The 20286-nt window shown below is 48.9% G+C and overlaps 1 protein-coding gene across 1 annotated transcript in view; it reads left to right on the top strand.

Annotated features, from left to right (window-relative positions):
* RANBP3 (RAN binding protein 3) overlaps positions 1-20286 on the top strand; it is a 52098-nt gene that overhangs the window by 7044 nt on the left and 24768 nt on the right. The window contains exons 3-4 of the mRNA XM_019653329.1: positions 11159-11214; positions 16761-16949. Coding sequence (XP_019508874.1) covers positions 11159-11214; positions 16761-16949 — 245 coding nt within the window. The remainder of the gene's footprint in view (positions 1-11158; positions 11215-16760; positions 16950-20286) is intronic.

Here is a 20286-nt window from a genome sequence, read left to right as displayed (position 1 = left end):
GGGGGTGGTACAAAGTCATCCTTAGTGAGAACTACTGGATTATAAGATTAAGTAAAACTACCCAGGAATAAATTATTTGCCAACTAGAGCTTAGGACTCACCCTTCTGACCTTCCTTTTCCATTGTGGCCTCTTGGCAGCTAAGTAGGCATCATGGACTTCATATCCCTGTTAATAAGGAGGAGCAGTGTTTTCCATGACCTTTCAGGTCCAAGGTGAGGTCCTGACAGAATGTCAGAGCAGGACAGGACTTCAGAGATGCTCTGGGTCCAGGCTGTTCCATTTCATGGGGGGGCTGAAGGCCAAGGCCATGTAAGCAGGGAGAGTTGACTGGTACCATCGTGCCTACCTGCAGCCATTGAGTTGAAGAGCTCATGGTCATCCTTTCCAGTGGATCCATACTGTCAACTTCAGGGGCACTTGCCCTGAAAACTGACCCATGTTGGGCACTACATTCACTCACTGTGTCACAGAAAAATAGGAACTTGCAGAGAAGGTAGTAGGTACTCCATGCGCAAGTTTAGAAGGCAGGCCTTGCTTCTGCAGTAAGTTTAAAATGCCTTGGCCGAGTTAAACTCACCCAGGTTTGCCACACAGAATTTTGGGGATTTTTGGACCCAGAATTAATACCTGCGTTGCATCTGTCACAGCAGAGTTGGGAGTGGGAAAAACAGTTCTTGAGAGTTTGGCTTTCTTGGGTGGCAAGAGCGAGAAAACAGACTACCCTTTGCTCAGAGGAGAAAGACTTGAGCAGCATTAATAGTGGTGGCTGCTGGGGGTCTGAGTCCAGGGCCTGGGTTAGTCAGCATCAGTGCCATGGTGGAGGGCACCCTGCTTGTGGATTCTTATCAGAGGAGTGAGAGTTATTTCAGCTGAAAGCATCTGCCACTGAGCAGGATGGGCCTTTACAGCCTCATTACAGTCATCTCAGTCCCAACACCTGCGGGACCAGTTGGCTCTGTCTCCAAAATACTCGACTCCATCCACTTTGCCCTGTCTCAAGGCCACAGGACTAGCCTGAGCCACCACTGTCACTGCCACTTCTCACCTGGACGACTCCTGGAGCCTCCTCCCTGGTCCCCTTGCATTTGTTCCTGCCTCCCTGAAATCAGTTTTCCTCACCACTCCCAGGGTGGTCATCCCCAACATTTTGTTACAGACCTTTTCTAACACAAAGGGGAGAATCACATGAGGACCCCTGCCAGTGGGTCTTTCAGAAATGTGACCAGTTGGCATTGCACCCCCTCTCAGACTCCTCTACTGGCCTCCCTTTACACAGGAGTGATCCTGACTCCTCACCACCGCACCCCCTCCCCAGCCTTACCTCCCACCTTTCCCATGGAAATTCCCAGCCATGTTGGCCTCCAGGTTCTTTCTGTTCTTAGGACTTCCATACTTGGGGTTCCCTCTGCCCCGTATATTTGGCCTTCACCCACTCACTCCGTTATGTCTGAGGTGATACCTCAGAGAGGCCTTACCTACCCACTCACCCTACAGTCCCCTTCTGCCCCATCACCCTTTCCCACCCCTTGCTTTATCTTCCTTATAGCACCTATCTCCAGAATTATCTCATTATCTCTCACTCCTCTGTGAACTTGTTCGTTTTCTTTTCGCACTAGAGAGCTGTGTCCTCATGGCCTTTCATCTTGTCTGCAGTGCTGAGCAGGATGCCTGGCACATAGTAGGTGCTCAGTAAATCGTGCCACGGGGAGCAAGGCTTGTCTAGTTGGCCCTCCATCACACCTCGCCTCAGTGAATCCCTTGGCCTCAGAAGGGCTCGAGGGATGCTGAGCTACTAAGTGTTTGTGTGGAGGTGTCTCAGCGTCCAGGCAGCTCTCGGAAGGGGCCAAACCCTCCTTCAAATGTGAGGCATTTGTCACTGTTGAGAGCCTAAGGGCTGGGGACAGTCCTTGAATCCAAGACCCATGCTTTAAGGTGGCATCAAAGTATTTGCAGTCTTCCAGGTGTAATTATAATAATGATAATAATGCCAATGTGGAATTCATATTGTGTGCCAGCCATTTCCCAACCACTTTATATGCATCACTTCATTCAATCCTTCCCAAAACTGCCTGGGACAGACCATCCTTGTTGGACAGATGGATTACAGCGTATGGAGAAAGTGAGTTAACTTGCCCAGGAGCCCAGCCACAGTGGTTGAGGCCGATTTGAATGCACACAAAAACCAGAGCCCGCATTCCCGAATTTCGTCACTTTTGGTCTGCAGCCTCAGCAGAAGTTCTGTAGTCCTTAGATTTCCTTCCTGCGAGGGGATATCCGTTGTCTTGACTGGAACTTTTCTCCAGTCTTCAGCCACTTTTACTTCACCTCAGCTGTGCTGGAGTTGCGCCCTCTAGTAGCAGAATAGAAAAGTGCTGTCAAAGTTGATCCCCAAATTGCTCAGTAGTTTTAGAATAAGTTGCCGACTTTGTATGATTTATTTAATAGGTTTATGAGGTTTCTCTTGGATTCATGGCACAGACTTCCCCCAGCAGCCTAGTCTGGGTGGATGGGCAGGGGTGGAGGGTTTGGCTGCAGGGCTGATAAGTAGAAGAAGGCAGACTGCTGCTTGGCCTAAGGAGGATCATGGGGGGTGTAAGGCGGGAAAGTCAGGCTTAGGGTTCTGGTCCCCTCCTCTCCCACTTACCAGCTCTGTGACTTCAGGCAAGACACCCATCTGTCCAAGGCCTCTTGTTTTGTTTCGTGATTTGCAGATTAGAGATGATAAATAATATCTACGCCATGGGAGTTGTGATGACATTAAATGAGATTGGGTGTGTGAAGCGCCTACCACCAAGTCAAATGTGAGTTGCTCGCTCTCGCTGTTGTTAGAAGTATAGGGGTCTAGCGGTAAGATTAGAGCATTGAAACTGCCATGGATTTCAGTAGGTGAAGGTAATGACAGGATGAAGAGCATTCCAGAAAAAAAGTGCATAAAATAAAAGATAGTGTCGTCTCCCAAAACCGTGCCCCCTGTGATGTCCATGACACCAGTTGAGAGTTGCCTGAGGAAAAATATATTCAAGTACCTAAAAAAGAATTCAGTGGTCCGTCACCCTCCACTAGCTGGGCTGGGCAGCCACTGAGCATGGAGCACACTAACATCGAGAGTTATCACCTAGCAACAGCATGATTGAGATCAGTGTCATTCTTCAGCAAATAATTAGTTTGCTAACAGGGCTGACACATTAGTGACGAATTCACCTTTATGGTGCTGCACAGGACTGTTTATAATAATTCCTGAGAAAAGACTTGAAGGGCTGAGAGGGTGTCACAGGATTAAATCAGTTGCCACATATTAATACTGTTATTTGTGTTGGCAAGATGCTTTCCATATTTTTTGCACAGATAAGAAGATTAAGACACATCAGCCCAGGATTAAAGCTCATTTTACACAAGTACCTTGCTGACATTCTAGACAGGAATTCCAAGTGGCTTTCCAGAAGGGGGACATTTCCTGGCAGTTGTTCGAGTCGTCATTTAGGAGGGGAATAAACAGAGCAGGAAAGATAGTCCAGAGTCCCTTCTTTGTGTGTTTTTCTAGGTCTGCATATTTTATTTTAGCAGAGATCCTCAGAGACAAAGGTTGGAGGCAGCCACATGGGGGTGCCGAAGCTTGTTGTAGGACAGGGCCTGCCTGTGGTATTTGTGTATGTTAACTCCCACAGCGTGAAGGAAAGTTTATGTGAAAGGAGGGGAGTGGAGAGAATGTGTTTTCAGCTTAGACCCTGAATGTATTATGCAATACATTATGTGGTTAAACATTTAACAGATGAAGACAGCGCAGTTTGTTTCTCCATTGAGTGTACACCTTGGAATGTGTCTTGATTCTTTCCTTGAGGATCCAGAGGATAGCTATTGGCTTAAGTGCACACTTGACCGAAGCAGATGGTCACATGACTTGTAGAAAACCTCAGGCCCACCCCAAAACCCTTTGCTCGCCCTCTAGTTTTGTTTGTACTCTGTTTAATCTAGAATGGTAACTGACAGCTGCTTTATTCCTGATGTTAGTTCTCAAAAGAAACGTGTGTCTATTTCTTAGCTCCAAGGCCCACCCGAGCAGAAAAGACTGGAAGAAGCAAACTGGGGTCATGACTTTTTCCTTTTGCACTTGTGGTACATGGATGGCTCAGGTGCCTGGGCTTCAGAGTCAGGCCCACCTGTGGTAGACAGCCCCAGCATAGACAGCCTCTCTGAGTCCGCATTTCCCGTTCTGTGAAATAAGGACATTGGGAGGACCTACCTCCTAAGGTGACCGTAAAGGAAGATTCAGGATGATGATGCAGATAAAACGCTCAGCACCTGCCTAGCCCATAAATACTGCGCGCTCAATCATTGCTGGCCCATGTACGAATCCATCCCAGGGTTTGGGGAAACCCCATTTGGGAATGTCCTTGCTGTGAATAACAAGGAAGAGACTGGAAGAAGCCTGAAGAGGGATCCCAAGACCTCTGTTACCCTGGAGGCTGGGAAGCATTCTTATACCCCTGGGCCAGCTCTGGGGTCCAGGCCAGCTCCCCTTCCCTTGCTTGCAGCAGGGACTCCACCTCCTTTCCTCACCCACCTTCTCCCTGGGGCCTCTTCTTCCTTCTTAGACTGACTTCAGGCATTGCCCCTTTCCATCCCCCTTCCTCGCAGCCTCTGAAATAGACACATGATTCATTTTGTCTTAAGGGTTTTGCCACCAATCAATCTTTGAGCAGAAAAGACGCAGATAAAATCCTTGAATCCAGTCTCCAGCCTGCTGGTAGGGGTGGTACCAGGAAGCCCACTGTTTTAATTCTCTCAAGTGTGGGGCTGTTTAAAACTCTCCTCCTTTGGACCCTCCTTACCCACTATTGGAGGAGGCGGTTTATGGTCCCTCTTTCTGATAGAGACGTTGCACACCAAATGATGGACATGACTTCAGGGTGGGGCTTTTAGAACTCCCCACGCTTGCACCCAAGCCACCTGAGGACTTTCTCTAGGTCCCAGAGCCCGAGGTCAGTAATTTCTGCTTTAGGAAAAGGGACCGCCACCTTGGAGACCCCCTTCCCACCCAGAGACCTCCGCTCCCTGCAGGGAGAATGATCTGCAGCCCCTTGGATCAGGAGGGAGCCTACATCTCAGGCGCTCCCGCCTTGTTTTGTGCCAACTTTGGTTCATTTTCTCAAGAAAGGAACTGCCTGAGTGTGATTGGTGCTTACATTCCAGGAGCTTCTACACTGGCCCATGTGGGTATGAATGTACAGACCTCAGACCCAGTAAAGGGAGGGATACACTCTACTTCTATTGCCCTGGGCTGGGGTGGTCTGTTTTCCCATCTGTCATCAAGGGTCTGGAGGACACTGGTGCCACCTTGACCTTCGAGTTCCCCCAGTGCTCCTTGCTCTCTGCTGCTTCACTCCTCCCTGCTCCTGGTCACCTGGCTAAATGCTGCTCATCTTAAGTGGCACTTCCTCCAAGAAACTCTCCCCAATTCACTCCTTTTCCACAGGCTCACCAGGTTGGGTGCCCAGCTCCACATCCTGGGTCTCTCTGTGCCTGCCCTGTGTTGTAATGTTCAACTAAAGACTGATGTCAGGCTCTGGCAGGCAGGGAACATGTCTCTCCGTGTCACCACCACACCCTAGAAGCCAGTACGATGCCTGGTGCACAGTGAGCATTGGGTGTATGGAATTGCTGAAAGTTGTAGTTGCAGAATGAGTGTTATGATTGACTCTATCAACATAGCAAGAGGTGCAGCTGGGGAGTGGGTCCCAGACTCAGCTGGCTGGGCAGAGCACCCTAATAGTCACGGCCGTGTCAGCAATGCCCCTGGGAGCTGGGCCCGGCAAAGGGGTTAGGGTGTGTTTGGTGGTGGGGGGGGGGGCAGACATCTGGCATATGTGTAGAACGAGAGCAGAGATCTGCAACTTTCCACTCCCGGGCTTACCTGTCCAGATCCAGGACACAGGCCCTGCTCTCGGAAATCACAGCTGGGCTGTCCCGCTTTGCATCTGAACCTCACAGTTAGGTGGAGGAGAGTGGCAGGGTACAGGAGGGAGAGCCTGCGCTATGGGCCGGGATGGCATCAGTGACTCACTCCTTTCAGCTTTTGGCCAGCGTTCCCCCGCGCCCCCCAACAACACACACAGCTTGCCCGGGTGTTAGGGAGGCAAGGACTTCCTTGGCTGGGGTTTGTGATCCTTATCTGGGATCACAGTTGGGCTCAGGCTGGGTGCTGTCCAGAGCGCAGGAGCTGAAGAGGGACACGTGGAGAAGGATGAAGGATGTTGGGGAGAGTTCGGATCAGGCAGTATCCGCCTTAGACTTGGCACTTGGCACCTTGGAAAGCCACAGTGAGGCCAAAGCACCTGATGTGTCCAGACAGTACAGCCCGCACCACTCAGGCAGAGCTGTTGTTTGAGGCGACTTGGGGGCTCTGAATCCCATCCACTTCACACTAGTGTGGACCACAGTCGCCCACAGAACACAGTTCTCAGGCCTCATCCCAGGTGTTTTGGAAAGGGGGCTTCCTGGTCAAATAACTTGGGGGAACATTTGGTGAAACAAGTTTCTTTACTGTTGGTTTTTCTTAACCCTTCCTATGCTGATGTGTCAAGCCAACGCTGCAGGCCAGCTGGTTTTTTACAAACTAATTTGATCAGGGAGCATTTCACAGAACCAGAAAACAAAAAAAAAAAACACCTGGTTGGCAGAATCTGGATCGAATAGCCTGCATTTGATTAACATTGTAATATTTTAGGTCTTTGTGGTGGCCTGGGTCTTTAGAAATTTCTGGTGATGGTTTTCCCCTCGCTTGTAAAAGAAAGGCTGGGCTGGGACTTCAAGCAGTTCACAGAAGCCTCATTGCTTCTGTCCCGTTTGTTCCCCAAACGGGTTTCAGTTAGCTGAGTGGATGCTGTTTATTCATTGACAACCAGAAGCAGTTTGGTGATGGGGAATGGTTAAAAAACAAACAAACAAACATCTGTGGCCACTCCAGTAAGTGCAAGGCCATCCTACTTGGAAGGGGGTGCATGTTGTCATTTTGTAATACCAATACTAATTAGCAATTATGGACTTCTGGCCCTACTGGAGCTGAGTGGAAATGAATTGTGTGTAACTCTGGTGCTTTGTGGTGTTGGTGGAGAACTGACTGAAGTTCACTGCTGCATTTCAGTGTAGCGGTTGGATTTGTCATGACTGCCAAACCTGCCCTCGGTAGAGGTCCCAGTGGGACCCAAAGTGGGCAGCCAGAGTCCTTGCCTCCTCAGTCATAGCCCGGGCAACGCAGGACCTTTCATTTGCTCTCTAACTGCTTGTCGAGCACGTGTCTCATGTGTGGCTGTAAAGATAGAGGTGAACACAACAGAGGCCTCGCCCCGGAGCTTATGTTCCAGGGGTAGACGCTGCCAGTGAGCAGATAAACAACCCCACTATGAGCTTGTATACAAACACGCCTCCCTTTTTACTAGATGTTTTACCCTAAAGCTTTCTGCTCCCCACCCCCATCCCCAGCCTCCTGGTCCCATTTTTCCCTTGATGCTTTGCACAGAATAAGGTCTTAATAAATATTTATGTGATTACAACAGCTGGTGTTACACATGTGAAGAAGTACAGACGGTACCTGAAATTAATACAAATAAATACATAAAAATAAAAAATAAAAAAAGTACAGAGGGGGTTTAGTTCAAACATTTACTGAATGATTCTTACGTGGTGCACACTGGGTGACAGGCTAGGGCACAGAGCTGTTTTGGATGCCCTTTCTGTGGTCCCCCGGCCTCCCTGACAGGTAGCCTCAATATGACCCATGCAGGATATAAGCCAGAGCATGCTTTGGGCTTCCTGAAAGAGACGATGTCGATGCATAAATGAGTGTTGACCATGAAAGAGAAGGTGAGATTGTGTTCTAGGCAGAGGGACTAAACCAGGCCGAAGTCCAGAAAGGTGACAGAAGCATGGGGTGTGCAGGGAACAGAGCCACAGTACTGGTCAGGTCGGGGGTGGCCTGCCTGAAGGAGGTGCAACCCCAGTCTGGGAGGGCATTGCTGAGTTTTAAGCATGCATTCCGTACCAGTGTTCTGGCTGCTGTGCAGAAGCTGGACTTGAGGGGCTGAGGGCAGAGGCAGAGAACAAAGGGAGGTGTGAACTGTGGTGGTGGCGGCAAGGGTGGGTGGGGGAGCAGGAGCCGGGAGTTAGTAAGGTTGGATCTGCTTGCATCTCCCCTGGTGTTCCTGTTCTTCGGGTAGCTGCTTTCAGAGCTCAGGCCACCATGTCCCCTCCGTAGCCTCCCTCTGCCCCCAGCTGAGCAACGTGCCCAGTTGCAGCGCAGAATTGTTTCTCCTTCAGATGGGACCTCTCCCTACCCATGCCTGGACCCTGCCACATGGTTCTTTCCTGTCCCAGGCGCCCACAGTTGCCTGAATCGATACAGCCCCTCCTATGTGCCTGCAGATCAGAAAGCTCTTCCTCTACCAAGCAAACAGCTCTCCGTCTAGTCCTTGCTTACTAGCCTGGCAGTCATTTTCTCCAGTGCCCCTTCCCCTTGCTCATCCCTTCATTAAATATTTGTTGAATCCCTGCAGGGTGCCAAGTACTGTTCTCAGACTACAGGGCAGCGAGGGGAACCAGGCAGTCCCCCATCCCCTGGAGTTGACATCTCAGTAGGAGAGAAAGACCATAAACCCATAAATATGTACATAGTGTATCAAATGGTGAAGAGAAAGAAGATCTCCACTTCCCTGGGAGGCCTGTCCAAGGTTTCTTCTAGGGAGCAGAGTGTGTTTTTAGTGAAGCCTTCAGCACGGAGTCCCACCTCTCAGGCTGGAGGCCATTAGAGACAAGGGGCATAAATCCAGCTCAGAGTGCCTTAAGCAAAAATCAGCATCTGATGACTTTCTCAGAAGTCTTGGGGATGGGATTAGCTTTGGGCTGGCAGGACCCAAGGCCTCCAGCAGTGTCTCCAGGATTTTGTTTCCTCTTCTGTCTCCAGTCAGTCCGAGGTCCCTTAGGACACATGGTTGCTGGCAGCCTCAGGGTTACCTCCCACCAGCTCAGCCACCCCAGCAGAGAGAGAGCTTCCCTTCCCCAGTAGCTCCAACAAAAGTCCTGGATCCAAGCCTCATTCACTGTCAGCGGCCTGGCCTTATTCACATGCCACAGTGTCCACTGGGGTCAGGGCACACAGTAGTCTCCTCCTTGGGCTGGGCTCCATCTGAAACATGGAGGTGGGGGACGGGTGGTTCCCTAAAGAAAATGTGGGGCTGGGTGGGTGCTGGGCTTGCCAAAACCCCAGCTCCTTCCTGTGTGCCTCAGCACTTTGCAGCTGACCAGGAGGCGAATGCAGAAGTGAGGCTGGGGCCCGGACCTCCAGCCCCTAGTGCTGGGCTTGTGGGGTAAAAGGCAGCGTTAGAAGGTCTCTTGGATTCCCCATGGTGGACATGGTATGGATAAACTGCTGCTGTCCCAAGTCCATCCAGTGTCCCTTGGCTGTCATTTATTGCTTGGCACAGGCACGTTCATTTGTTCATTCATTCATTCGTTCGTTCGTTCGTTCGTTCATCCTGGTTTGTCAGGCAGCAATTATGCGTTGTGCCAGGAGATGGCTGCTAACAGCAAGCCATCAAGGACTCACAGAATCCTTGCTGGCAACCCTTCCCCCTTCCTTCTTTAGCACTTTGGTCTCGCACATGTCATTCACCTGTGTTTACTGCACGTGGTGAGGACCATCGAGGTGACTGACTCAGGTGTGGTGTGGCTTCAGTGAGCATGGCGGAGAGAGTGGTCACCATCAGTGGGCCATTGCCAGTCCTGCTTCTCCAAGGAGCGGGAGTTTTCGGGGTGGAGTAGGATGGGGTCCGTTTGATTGTCTCAGTCTTGTCCCTTTTCCATCTCAAACCTCGTCTTCACCCTATCTTTATTGTGGGTAATGGCTGTTGCCTCCTAGTTGGTCTCCCTCTTTCCCAGACTGATCTTTCTTTAAACCTAAACCAATCTCCATGCTTCCCCCCACTCCTTTTACAACACCCCAAATTCTCAGCATGGCCACCATCCCTGCCGAGCTCTTCTCCTTGAGACTTCAGCACAGCCACCTCTTCTCAGGGACATTTCCTTGATACTCTAGATCAGACACTCTGACCAGCTCCCCACATGAACCGTGACCCTCATCCCCCTCTAGCTTGGGGCAAAGCTGTGTGTGAGAGTGCAGGTTCCTGGTTCATCTCAGCCTCCCACGACTGGGGGCTCTGTGACAGCAGAGCTGTGTAGGTGCTCCCCAAGATCATGACCCCACTGGCTTCCCATCTACTCTCTTCCCCTGAATGCTGAAGGAGGCCTTGGGCACACCCTGCAGGGTTCATGAGAGCACCCAGAGCCACTGTGCCCAGGCCCGAGGCGATGAGGGGCCTTCCTTGTGGATTAAGGTGGTCCTCGTCCAGAATCTCCTATCCTGGGTTCCCCCTGGATAGGAGACAAATGGTGTTGCCTGAGAACAACAGGCGGCATCACCCTGGTCCCATCATGTGACAGGACATCCCAAAGGGTTTCTTTCTTCAGTAGCAGCCATGCAAGATAAACTCTGAGACGTGCAACTCCATGAATTCTTTTCATTAACGAGTGCTCACTTAGAAACCCAGGTGAAACGTTGGGCTGACTCGACAGGGGTAAGCTCTCCAAAGAGCTTGAGCTGTGTGGGCAGAGGTTGCAAACTGGTTGCCTCCTGGCCTCAACTGGCCTGCAAATTTGAAAAAACTAAAAAACCTAAACTGGTCTCCAACATTTGAAATTGGGGAGATGCCGCGTTAAGATCTAACTGCTTTGTGCCAAGTTTCTACAAAGCCACAGTTGGTGGTGCTGAATAGCAGCCGCCTTGGACGCCCTGCAGCTCGCTGCACTCCTCACCACCCTCCCTTGGTCAGTGACATGGCCTGTTCTAAGTGAGCCTTGAAGCCTTTCTATTGGTGTCTAATATGCACACAGAAAAGCACATGAATCCTACCGTTAAGTGTTGCGTTGTCACAAACTGAACACCCCACGCTTCCACGTCATGAAACTGTTTTCTAAGCAAGTTGATGTTTCTTTGGAGTTACTAGTTTCATATTGGGTTTGATTTTAACTTTTTAAAACAAATGTAGCTTTGTTTACTGAATGAATATAGTGTTGGGGGCAAAAACACCCAATTTTTCTTTTTGCAGAAAAGCCTGCCATTGCTCCACCCGTCTTTGTGTTTCAGAAGGATAAAGGACAAAAGGTAAGGGGCCAGCATGTTCTCTCTTCATGTTTGTTTCTCCAGGAGGTCTCTCTCCCCAGGTCACACGGCCAAGGATGCTTCTGCCCTTTCAGCCTTCAAGTTGAACTTGGAGAAAAAAAGTCCAGTGGCTTTAGGTTACCATGGCGCGAGATTAAGTTGGGTGTGTGGAAAGGACTCAGAGACCATGCTTTAAAAAATGATGGTGGAAAGCGTCCTTCTAATGCCTAATGATTCAATTTAGAAATAGTACTGGACATTAGGAAAACTAGTAGGAGAGAAGAGTTGGAGAAAAAAAGGTAGAAGGAAGGAGGAGGGACAGAAGGGAGAGAAAAAGGAGAGAGGAGAGAAGGAAAGAGCAATGGTGGTTAAGGGGTTAAAACAGGACCTTTAATTAAAGATTTTAGTGGGGGCGACTTGGCCCCACCCAACTTGGCATAAATGCATAGAATAATTATTAGTTGGCTTGCATTGTATATTTACCATCCATCTTTGTTGGGTTGCTTCCCCTGCTTGGATGTTAAATGTCTCGGTCCCAATGTTGTTGGAAATACCTTGCCTGCCTCATAGTAATGAGCCTGATTGGTGCCGCGGTAGCATTCCTACGCCGCGTGTTGTTTTTCTTGAAGTCACCGGTTTTATATTTATATCCCTCCCTGACAAATCAGTGTGGAAGGTTGGGGTTGTGTCCAAGTTAGTTGGTGTTCTGTGGCAATGTCTCCCAAGCTTGTATGAGGACTCCCTCTTTTTTGTCAAAAATAAAAATAAAAAAGAATGGGCCCTCCCCACCTGTGCCCTAGAACATCAGGTGTAATTTCATGTCCGTGGCAAGGCTTCAGAGTGCCCAGGTGCTGCACTGGACTCAGCGTGTTCTGAAACCCATTCGCAGTCTGGTTGATGAGAACAGCATTTAAGAACTGGCTCGGGGCTTGAGGTCCACAGGCAAGACGCTCTGATGGATCCCCAGTCCCCTGGCAGGGTGGCTGGGTGCTGGGTGGCCAGCTCCGAGGTTGGGGGCTGTTGGTCTGGTGATTTGGGACGGCTGGCAGCCCAGCTACTGCTTATAGATTCCATCCCTTGGCCTGAGAAGAGAGGCCAGACTTTTCTGTCTGTGCGGCCCAGTTTTCCTGGGCAACATTCGAGCACTGTGCTAGGTGGAGGGTGCATGTGCACGCATGCTTGTGTGTGTGCGCGTGCAGGGGGCAGGAGGGAGAAGTAGCTGCCCACACCCCCTCGCAGGGAGCCTTCTGTGCCGGCAGGGGCTTATCTACTAGGCTTGTTCTCACATTAAACTTTCCCATTGTTAATTCTTTGCTGAAGAAAGAAGCACAAAGCCTGAGCAGACTTTCTTCCCATTTTGTGTTGTTTTTCTGGGTGGTATTTTCAAGATATCAATCTCTGCCGTCTCCTCTACCTGAGGCCCTGACACGTACATACAGCCTAGTTACCATCCCTCCTCTGGAAGGCCAGTCATTGTGAAGGGCTGATAAAGCTCCTCTAGCTTTTAGAAATGGATGTATCCAACTTCTCTTTTAGATGTAAAAGTCTCTTCTCAGGTTTTCTGTTAAATTAGAATTTTTAATTTTATCATGATCATCTTTTGAACCACTCTTAGTTTAAAACAGGTGTCAGCAAACTAAGGCCCACGACCACTGCCTATTTTTGTAAATAGAGTTTTATTGGCGCACAGCCACACGCCTCCCCCTCACAGTAGCGTAGGCTGCATTCAGGTTGTAACAGCAGAGTGAAAAGTATTGGATTGTCAGAAAAGCCATGACACATTTTTGTAACAAAAAACATAGAAAAAATGCGTCATGACTTTCCCAGCAACCCAATAATTTGGACCCAGACCATATGGCCTGCACAGTCAGAAATACTTAGTATCTGGCCCTTACACAAAAAGTTTGCCGACCCCAGATTTCAAATGAATAATAGGCATTAATGATTCTTTAAACCTGAAGACTTTCGGAAACCAGCAGGATGAAAAACTAAAATGTAATATTTGCCCGGCTGATTTTTAAATGCTTTTAAAATTACTGTTTCCTATTTCAGTACTGTTTACACAGTTCTGTTGGTTTGTAATTCCAAGGCTGACTTTCGTGTATTACCTTTAGAAAGTCGATGCAGATTATGTAAGCAGGTGACATTGAACCAGAAGAGTGGCTGGGAAGATGTTCCTGATCATCTTAAAGACGTGCGAGTGTAGTTCTTAAAACAGTAATGACTCGGAGCCAACTCTAAATGGGCTGCTACAAATAGCTGCTCTCCAGCTCTTCAGAGTTCAGCTCCCCATTTCTGTCACAACATCACAAAGGGGACGGGAAGCCTGTGTGTTTAACAGCAGAAGCCGGAGAAGCCTCTCCGACTGTCCTTTAGGGCCACTGTCAGCGCTGCCAATGGACAGTGGCCAAATGGACACGGAATCTTTCTTTCTCTGTTGCTTATGACAGCTCCAGAGTAAGGCGGAAAGTAAACAGAGTAACTCAGGCCACTGCTTTATTTCCCTTGGCTTCTCATCTCAAAGGGGACGGGAGAACAGATCCTCATGAAGCAGCCACAGTACTTCTGACAAAAGTGCGAGTTTTGAGACCCTTCCAGTTTCATTCTCCTTCTCACGCTGCAGAAGCAGAGTTGGGAAAAGGCTGTTCGGGCTGCTTTTGTTTTTTATTCTGAGCGAACTCTTTTTCCTCCTTTCTCTCTTCAACTTTTTATTTTGAAATTTTCAAGTCCTCAGAAAGGTTAAGAAAATGGTAGTGCGGGCCCTCGGGTATCCTTCACCTGGCTTCACTGTTACCATTTTTGTCCTACATGCTGGAAGCACTCAACTGTAAGTCATGCCCATCTGATGTTGCTCTACATATTTCCGCAGGTGTCTCCTAGGAATGAGACTGTTCCTCTCCATGGCCCCAGTGCCATTGTCACCCCTAAGAAAATGATCATTAATTCAGACATCTCCCCCAATATATAGTCCATATTTAATTGTCCTAATTGTCACCAAAATGCCCCTTATAGCTATTTTTTGATCCACAAAGATCAAGAAGTCCCATTGTCACTGTGGAACCATTAACTTCATTGTCAGTAAACCACCCAGTGAGAGGTGCTTCAAAGAGCCTGTGCCCCCCCTTCAAAGGAGAGCGCACAACAGGCCCAGCTGTTATTACTGAATCATGATTGAGATGAAAGATTTGAAATCGAAAGGGAAAAAAATTAAGCTTCCCGCCTAGGCATGCTTTGTTTTTGTTTGGTGGTGAAGCCACACGGCATTTTCTGTCAGTCCCATTGACCATCAGCAAACTACAAATTGGTGGTAGTGGCCAGCCTGTGGTGTCACCTAGTCTCAGGATGAGTTGTCAAATCCTTCTGTTTTCCCACGTTAGAGAAAGCTTCAGACAGTCTGAGTTCCTGTCCTAACGCCTAGACTGACAGCTCAGGAATTTTCTTTACTTCCTTCCATGTCACCAGGCTTCCTCAAGGTGGCGCTCTTCATGAAATTCTTGCATTTACCTGCATTCGTTTTAGAGGCAAAAACTAGCCCTTTTTTATTAACTAACTTGAATGGAGATAGGGGTTTGGTTTTGTTTTGTTTCTTTTTAATGTGAAGAGAATATGAATCTCCTTCTGTAGGTTGGCTTATTGTTTGTGATGACAAAATATTTCTTTCAGTTAGTTTATCTTCCAAACGTTTGTTAATCTGAAGGAGGATGGCTTTGAGGTTGCACTAGTAGGATAATGCCCATTTGGTAAAAAGACAGAAAGCAGTTACAGAAATACTGATGAGCAGAAAGTCTGGTGTCGCTGAAAACACTGCAGAGTATGTTTAGACCTTGAAGCTTATTGTTGGTGTAACAAGTGTGTCCTGTATGCACTTGTTTGTTTGTTTGTTTGTTTGTTTGTTTGTTTGTTTGTTTTGGTCAGCCATATACATTTTAGGATGGCGTCAAAGGCTGCCAAAATCTTGATGTCTGGTTTTAGCAAACATGTTGAAAAATTACAGGCCCTGTCTTGGTTCTTTAGAGCTTGTTTTTTTCTTGTCCAGCAGAAACATTTGGACCCAAGTACAAAATTCTAGAATACCATTTGTATTTCTTTTTTGGTTCCCGGATTTAGGCTTCTTCTTCAGTCTGCCATATTATAAGGGCATTTGAACATTTATGTTCTCTAAAAGCAGATTTTTTTTAAAAATTCAAGTGGTTCCAATTAGAGAGGTAGGCAGTTTCCCACAGAGCTCTGGATTTAATTCTCTCTTGTTGGGTGTTAAATCTCTGGCTATAAAGGAGCAGCAGACTGGTGCCCAGACTGACCTCGGTGCCCCGCACAGGTTTGAGGAGGAGCTTGGAAAAGAAGGCCTTTGTGTCTGCAGATCTCCCCTCCATAGGAAGAGTCGGTTTTGGGGACTCTTTAGATGTACAGATGAGTTAACATTGTGTTGCTACTGCTTTCCTAAGAATGTTTGAAAGCTCTCTCAAATCTTCTGTATATAGTTCCTTTCCTTCGACAGCCTCACGTGTTTAAAAAATAGGCCCCACCCCCTATCTAAATAGGTCTCAGTCACTTCACAATCAGAAAAAATGTGACCCCATGGTCATTTAGTTCACAAAGTGAGAGAAATGGCTCCATGTTGTGGATGATGCCAAGCAGGAGGTTTGGGGACCTGAGCCCACCTGTTCTAGGACACCAGCTTTATAACACATTTCTCAAGAAAAGAGTCTTGAGCACAGAGCCCTCAGCCCATGAACCCCGCCCCACCTCCCCACCCCCCAAAAGCCTAAGAACCACCTTGAGGAATGCCGGGGGTGTCGTACTTTCAAGAATGAAGACCTCTGGAGCTGGCTTTTTTGTACCCTGTCTGTTTTCCAAATAAGGTGTTTGGGGTGAGCCTGGGGGAATCCCAGGCCAAGGGGCTCCCTCCTCTAGCTGAACTCCCACCTGCCTGCCCTCTGATACAAAGCCAGTCTCTGCCAGCTCGTTTGGTCACCCCACACCTGCACTCACTGAGATGAGAAAGCTCTTCCTTCCTCTCAGGTTTAAGCAGCACAAGTTGAAAGATGCTGGAAGAACTAGAGCCAGATGCAGAAGCCTTTGACCCTGGATGCCCCGTTCTGCAGCTGTGTAGTGTCCCAGGCCTGCTTCCCCTAGTGGACAGAAAGTGCTGAGAACAGCTCCCCTCATCAGTGTCTTTGAGGAGATGCGCTATTAACCTAATTTACCATAATCATCCCTGTTGCCCTCTGATAGAGGCCTCATCCCCCATTTTGGTCACTAGGAATGTTTTTCCTTACTCACGGCCCATGAGTAGAGTAGCTCCGTGACAGACCGCTATGCAGTTTTGAAAACGCAGGTCTGGACTTCCTGCACTCTCAAAGCTCTCTGCAGAGTCAAAACAGCAGCAAGCCCACATTCATTTCCCTTTGTGCCTGCTTTCTTGGCCCGTCCTGGGCAGGATCTGCTGAAGGTTCAGCCATCTCTAGCCCTTCAGTCCCCACCCCTGTCCCCTGTCCCGTGTTGCAGCCTTTATTACATTGAAGGAAAATTGTCTTTTTTGCTCCCAGTCTTCTGCAGAGCAAAAAGACTTGTCGGATTCGGGAGAGGAACCTCAGGGGGAGGCTGAGGCCCCCCACCATGGCACAGGTCACCCCAAGTCAGCTGGTGAGCATGCCCTAGAGCCTCCTGCCCCTGCTAGTGCTTCAGCCAGCGCTCCTGAAGCCCAGCTTCCTCCTTTTCCACGAGAACTGGCAGGGGTAAGTCCACCTCCACCCAGCATTCCATGGCCCGGGGGTCCCACCCCAACTGGCCCCTTTCCCTCCGGGTCCTTCAGATCCAAACCCTAGACCATAAGCCGCTGATGACAACTGAAAAGACGAGCAGGATCTTTCCACCTCCCTTTAATTCGTTCTACAGAAAAGTCAGGGAAGACGAGGTCCCTTTTTACACTGAGACTTCTCTAGTTGAGGGAATATATACTCATAGCAAGAAGCTAATCTTGTTTCCTGAAAGAGACACAAGGGGTCAAAAGAGGAATTGAGTAGCGTGTAGAACCTTCCAAATCAAATTCGACCCCTTTTTCCTCATTCCGTTTTTTCTTTCTCCTCTTCCTGAATCTGGGCCTTCAAGTTCAGTGTCTTAGAAACACAAGGAGCTCCGGCTTCCTTGATCTGTAGGAAGAGGAGGTATATAATGCAGATCACTTTGCAAGACCACTTGGGTCTGGACTGTGGTTTGACTGTGAACTGCATGTCTTCAGTCAAAGCAGGAAGAAGAGAAGACCCTTCTTTGAAACTGGAGGGAACCCTGAGTCCTTTATCTTTGTATTAAGAAGGCTTTTGAACATTATAGGTGGAGAAGATTGAACTCTCAAGGACAAGAAATGTCCTGAGTATTTGGAGTTTGATAAATTGGGAAAGGTAAACATTATGGTACATTCAGGATTGAAAACTCCATCCTCTAGGTGCCTCATGACAGAGTCCCCCATTTTCATGACCTGGAAAAATGAAACTTAAGAAAACAGAGGACCCCGCTCTGCCATACAGAACACCGGCCAGCCTTTCAGGGTGTCACAATCCCTGTGATTCCTTGTGTTACATCATCAGTACCCTGTGTTCTTAAGGAAACCATTAAAATTCAGTTACAGCCACCAAACCCTAGGATACGCAGGAAGAAGTCATGTTCAGCTGAGGTGAGGTTGGAGTCATATTTTAACCCCTTGGAGGAATCGGTGTGGTGGAAAAAGAAGAACCTATCTTTACCGTGGGTGTGGGGTAGTGTGGAAGTGGTCCTTGAGGGCGTAGAAGTGGGCTTGGGGTAATGCATTATACTCAGAAGCTCCATAAAGATTCCAGCCAGGAGACACCTACGCCAAAGCGTTCTGTCGTCACAGCCCTCATACGAGAGCCAACAGAACAAGAATGAGTAGATGATCACCTTTTTGGTTGGGGGCAGAGCAGCTCCTGGAACCTTCTCGAGTCAGTTGTTGTAAATGACTGTGCCTTTGGCCATCACGTGCATGAGTCATGGTGGTCTTGGTGCCCTGAAAACAGATGGCCTTCACGTGGACCTGCCCAACAGGCCCTGCGGCCTTCTGCTGCTGCCTAGTTTGAAAGCATAACTTACGGAGTGTCTCCAACTGGCAAGGTTGAGGGTTTTCAACCAACAGTGGCAGATGGCTGGATCGCAGAGCTTGTGTCACAGCAGCTACTCTTCCAGAGGCATGCAGGCTATTTCAGGCCCTCTTACTTCGAGTGTCCACTTGGTGGGACCAATGGCCCCCACCCCACAAGAGGCTTGTACAGGAAGTGCCCTGGGCCGGGGAGCCTCACCTTTGGCCTGAGGCCCAGCCAGAGAAACTGTGTCTCTATTCTTGTGGACTTTATGTTGGAGGCTCTAATCCCAAGAAATTGAATCGGTCTTCACACTGCCAAGGGCAAGTGTTCGGGCAGAGAACCTGAGATGGGCTGTGAGGTCACCATGGGAGAGAGCCAGGACTGGGGGCAGCAGTTTGAATGTAGCAGCACCGCGACGAAGGCCATGCATGTGACATACACATGTGCACTGTTCAGTTTCAGCATTCATAACTATAGGAATCCCCAGTTCCGTCAGCAGTCTCAGCAGCGCCACCTTCACATCATTTGGGGACAGCTCTGAGGGCTCACCCAGGGCTCGCTCATGGGGCTCTCAGCAGAGAGAACCCTGGCTGGTTGCTAATGGCTACGGTCTGTTGGCTTTCCCACTGATTGGGCATGCTCAAGGCAAAATACACTTTTGTTTTTAGGTCAAGTAGGGCATAAATCAAGGCAGACGGAACCCGATCCCAGCTTTTTGGACTGAGATTTTTTTCCTTGGTAACTCATTGCTTTTGCATCGGAATAAATTTGGATGTTGCCCTGTGTGACACCAGAGTTGAGGAAACCGCCCACATGTTACTCAGCAGGTCTCATCCATCACATTCAGTCTCTGTGCTACGATCCAACCCCTCAGGGGACTGTAAGCACCAGCACTTTATAATAAATAGTGGCTTGCTGAATTGTTGCTTATAAAGGGCCCTGATCATCTTTCAGTCTCATCAGCACTCTGGCCATTGAAGACTCAGTACCAGGAAAAAGTCTCTATATATCAGACTTCCTGGCTTTCAGAAGGCAGTTTGAAGAAGACCAAACCACATTCAGATTCATTTCTCTGCTCCAGAGAAAGCGAGCAGCTTCATGCTTATCCCAAGCCTGGCTGAAGTCTACTGGACTGAAGCTCTAAGCCAAGGTGCTGATGAGCCTAAAATACATTTATGAGACCCACCAGGAAGCCTAGAAAGCTGTGGAACGAGCCACGAGCCCCTGACTGGATGGCTTCTTTCATCTTCCAGCTTCTGCCTGGGATTTCACCCTTGTTCCACCCCACCCTGTTTCACGTCTTCGGAGGCTACCTCTGGTTTTTCAGTATCTGCCTTTTGGGTAAGAATTTCTGTAAACAACATTGAATAGGCCCATAGTCCATATGAAGACAAGGGCATGTCAGAAGGACCTGCTCCTAATTGATTTTTCATCCCACAACTGGCTGAGCTTTCTAACTGGTCCTGTCCAGACCAGAGTCACTGAGGCCCAGGCAGGCCCATGGCATCCGGTGTTTTCTGTAAGGAATTTATCTGACTTGATCTTGCTTTCTGTTCTTTTTGGGGAGATCAGGAAGGCAGTGCCCGTCGTTCCTGCGTACTTACCTGTGTGTGTGTGGCTGTGTCAGCTTCTGAGACAGTCTCTAGCTCCATCCCCTTCCCTGGACTGGCACCTCTGTCCCCCTCAAGGCCACGCCAGGCAGCCTCACGAGAGCCATGTTTTTTGGAGGAGGGTGATCCTCAATGAATGTAACAATCGTAATTCTCATCATTTCATACAGCTGCAGTCCCATCCTGGGCTAGACATTACCCCCCCGATTTTGTACCTGGCGACAGGAATTTACACGCCTCCCAGAATGAGCTACTTTCCCCAAGGATCCAGTGGCTTGTGGACTGCTGCTGCCTGTCCCGCCCCCTAGCAGGGCTGCCAGTGCCACCCTGAAGCACGCGGTGAGCAGCTCCTTCATTCTTGCTGCAGA

This window comes from Hipposideros armiger, unplaced genomic scaffold (genome assembly GCF_001890085.2).
Source record: "Hipposideros armiger isolate ML-2016 unplaced genomic scaffold, ASM189008v1 scaffold_202, whole genome shotgun sequence".
Lineage (NCBI taxonomy): Eukaryota > Metazoa > Chordata > Mammalia > Chiroptera > Hipposideridae > Hipposideros > Hipposideros armiger.
This window is presented reverse-complemented; position numbering and strand designations above follow the sequence as displayed.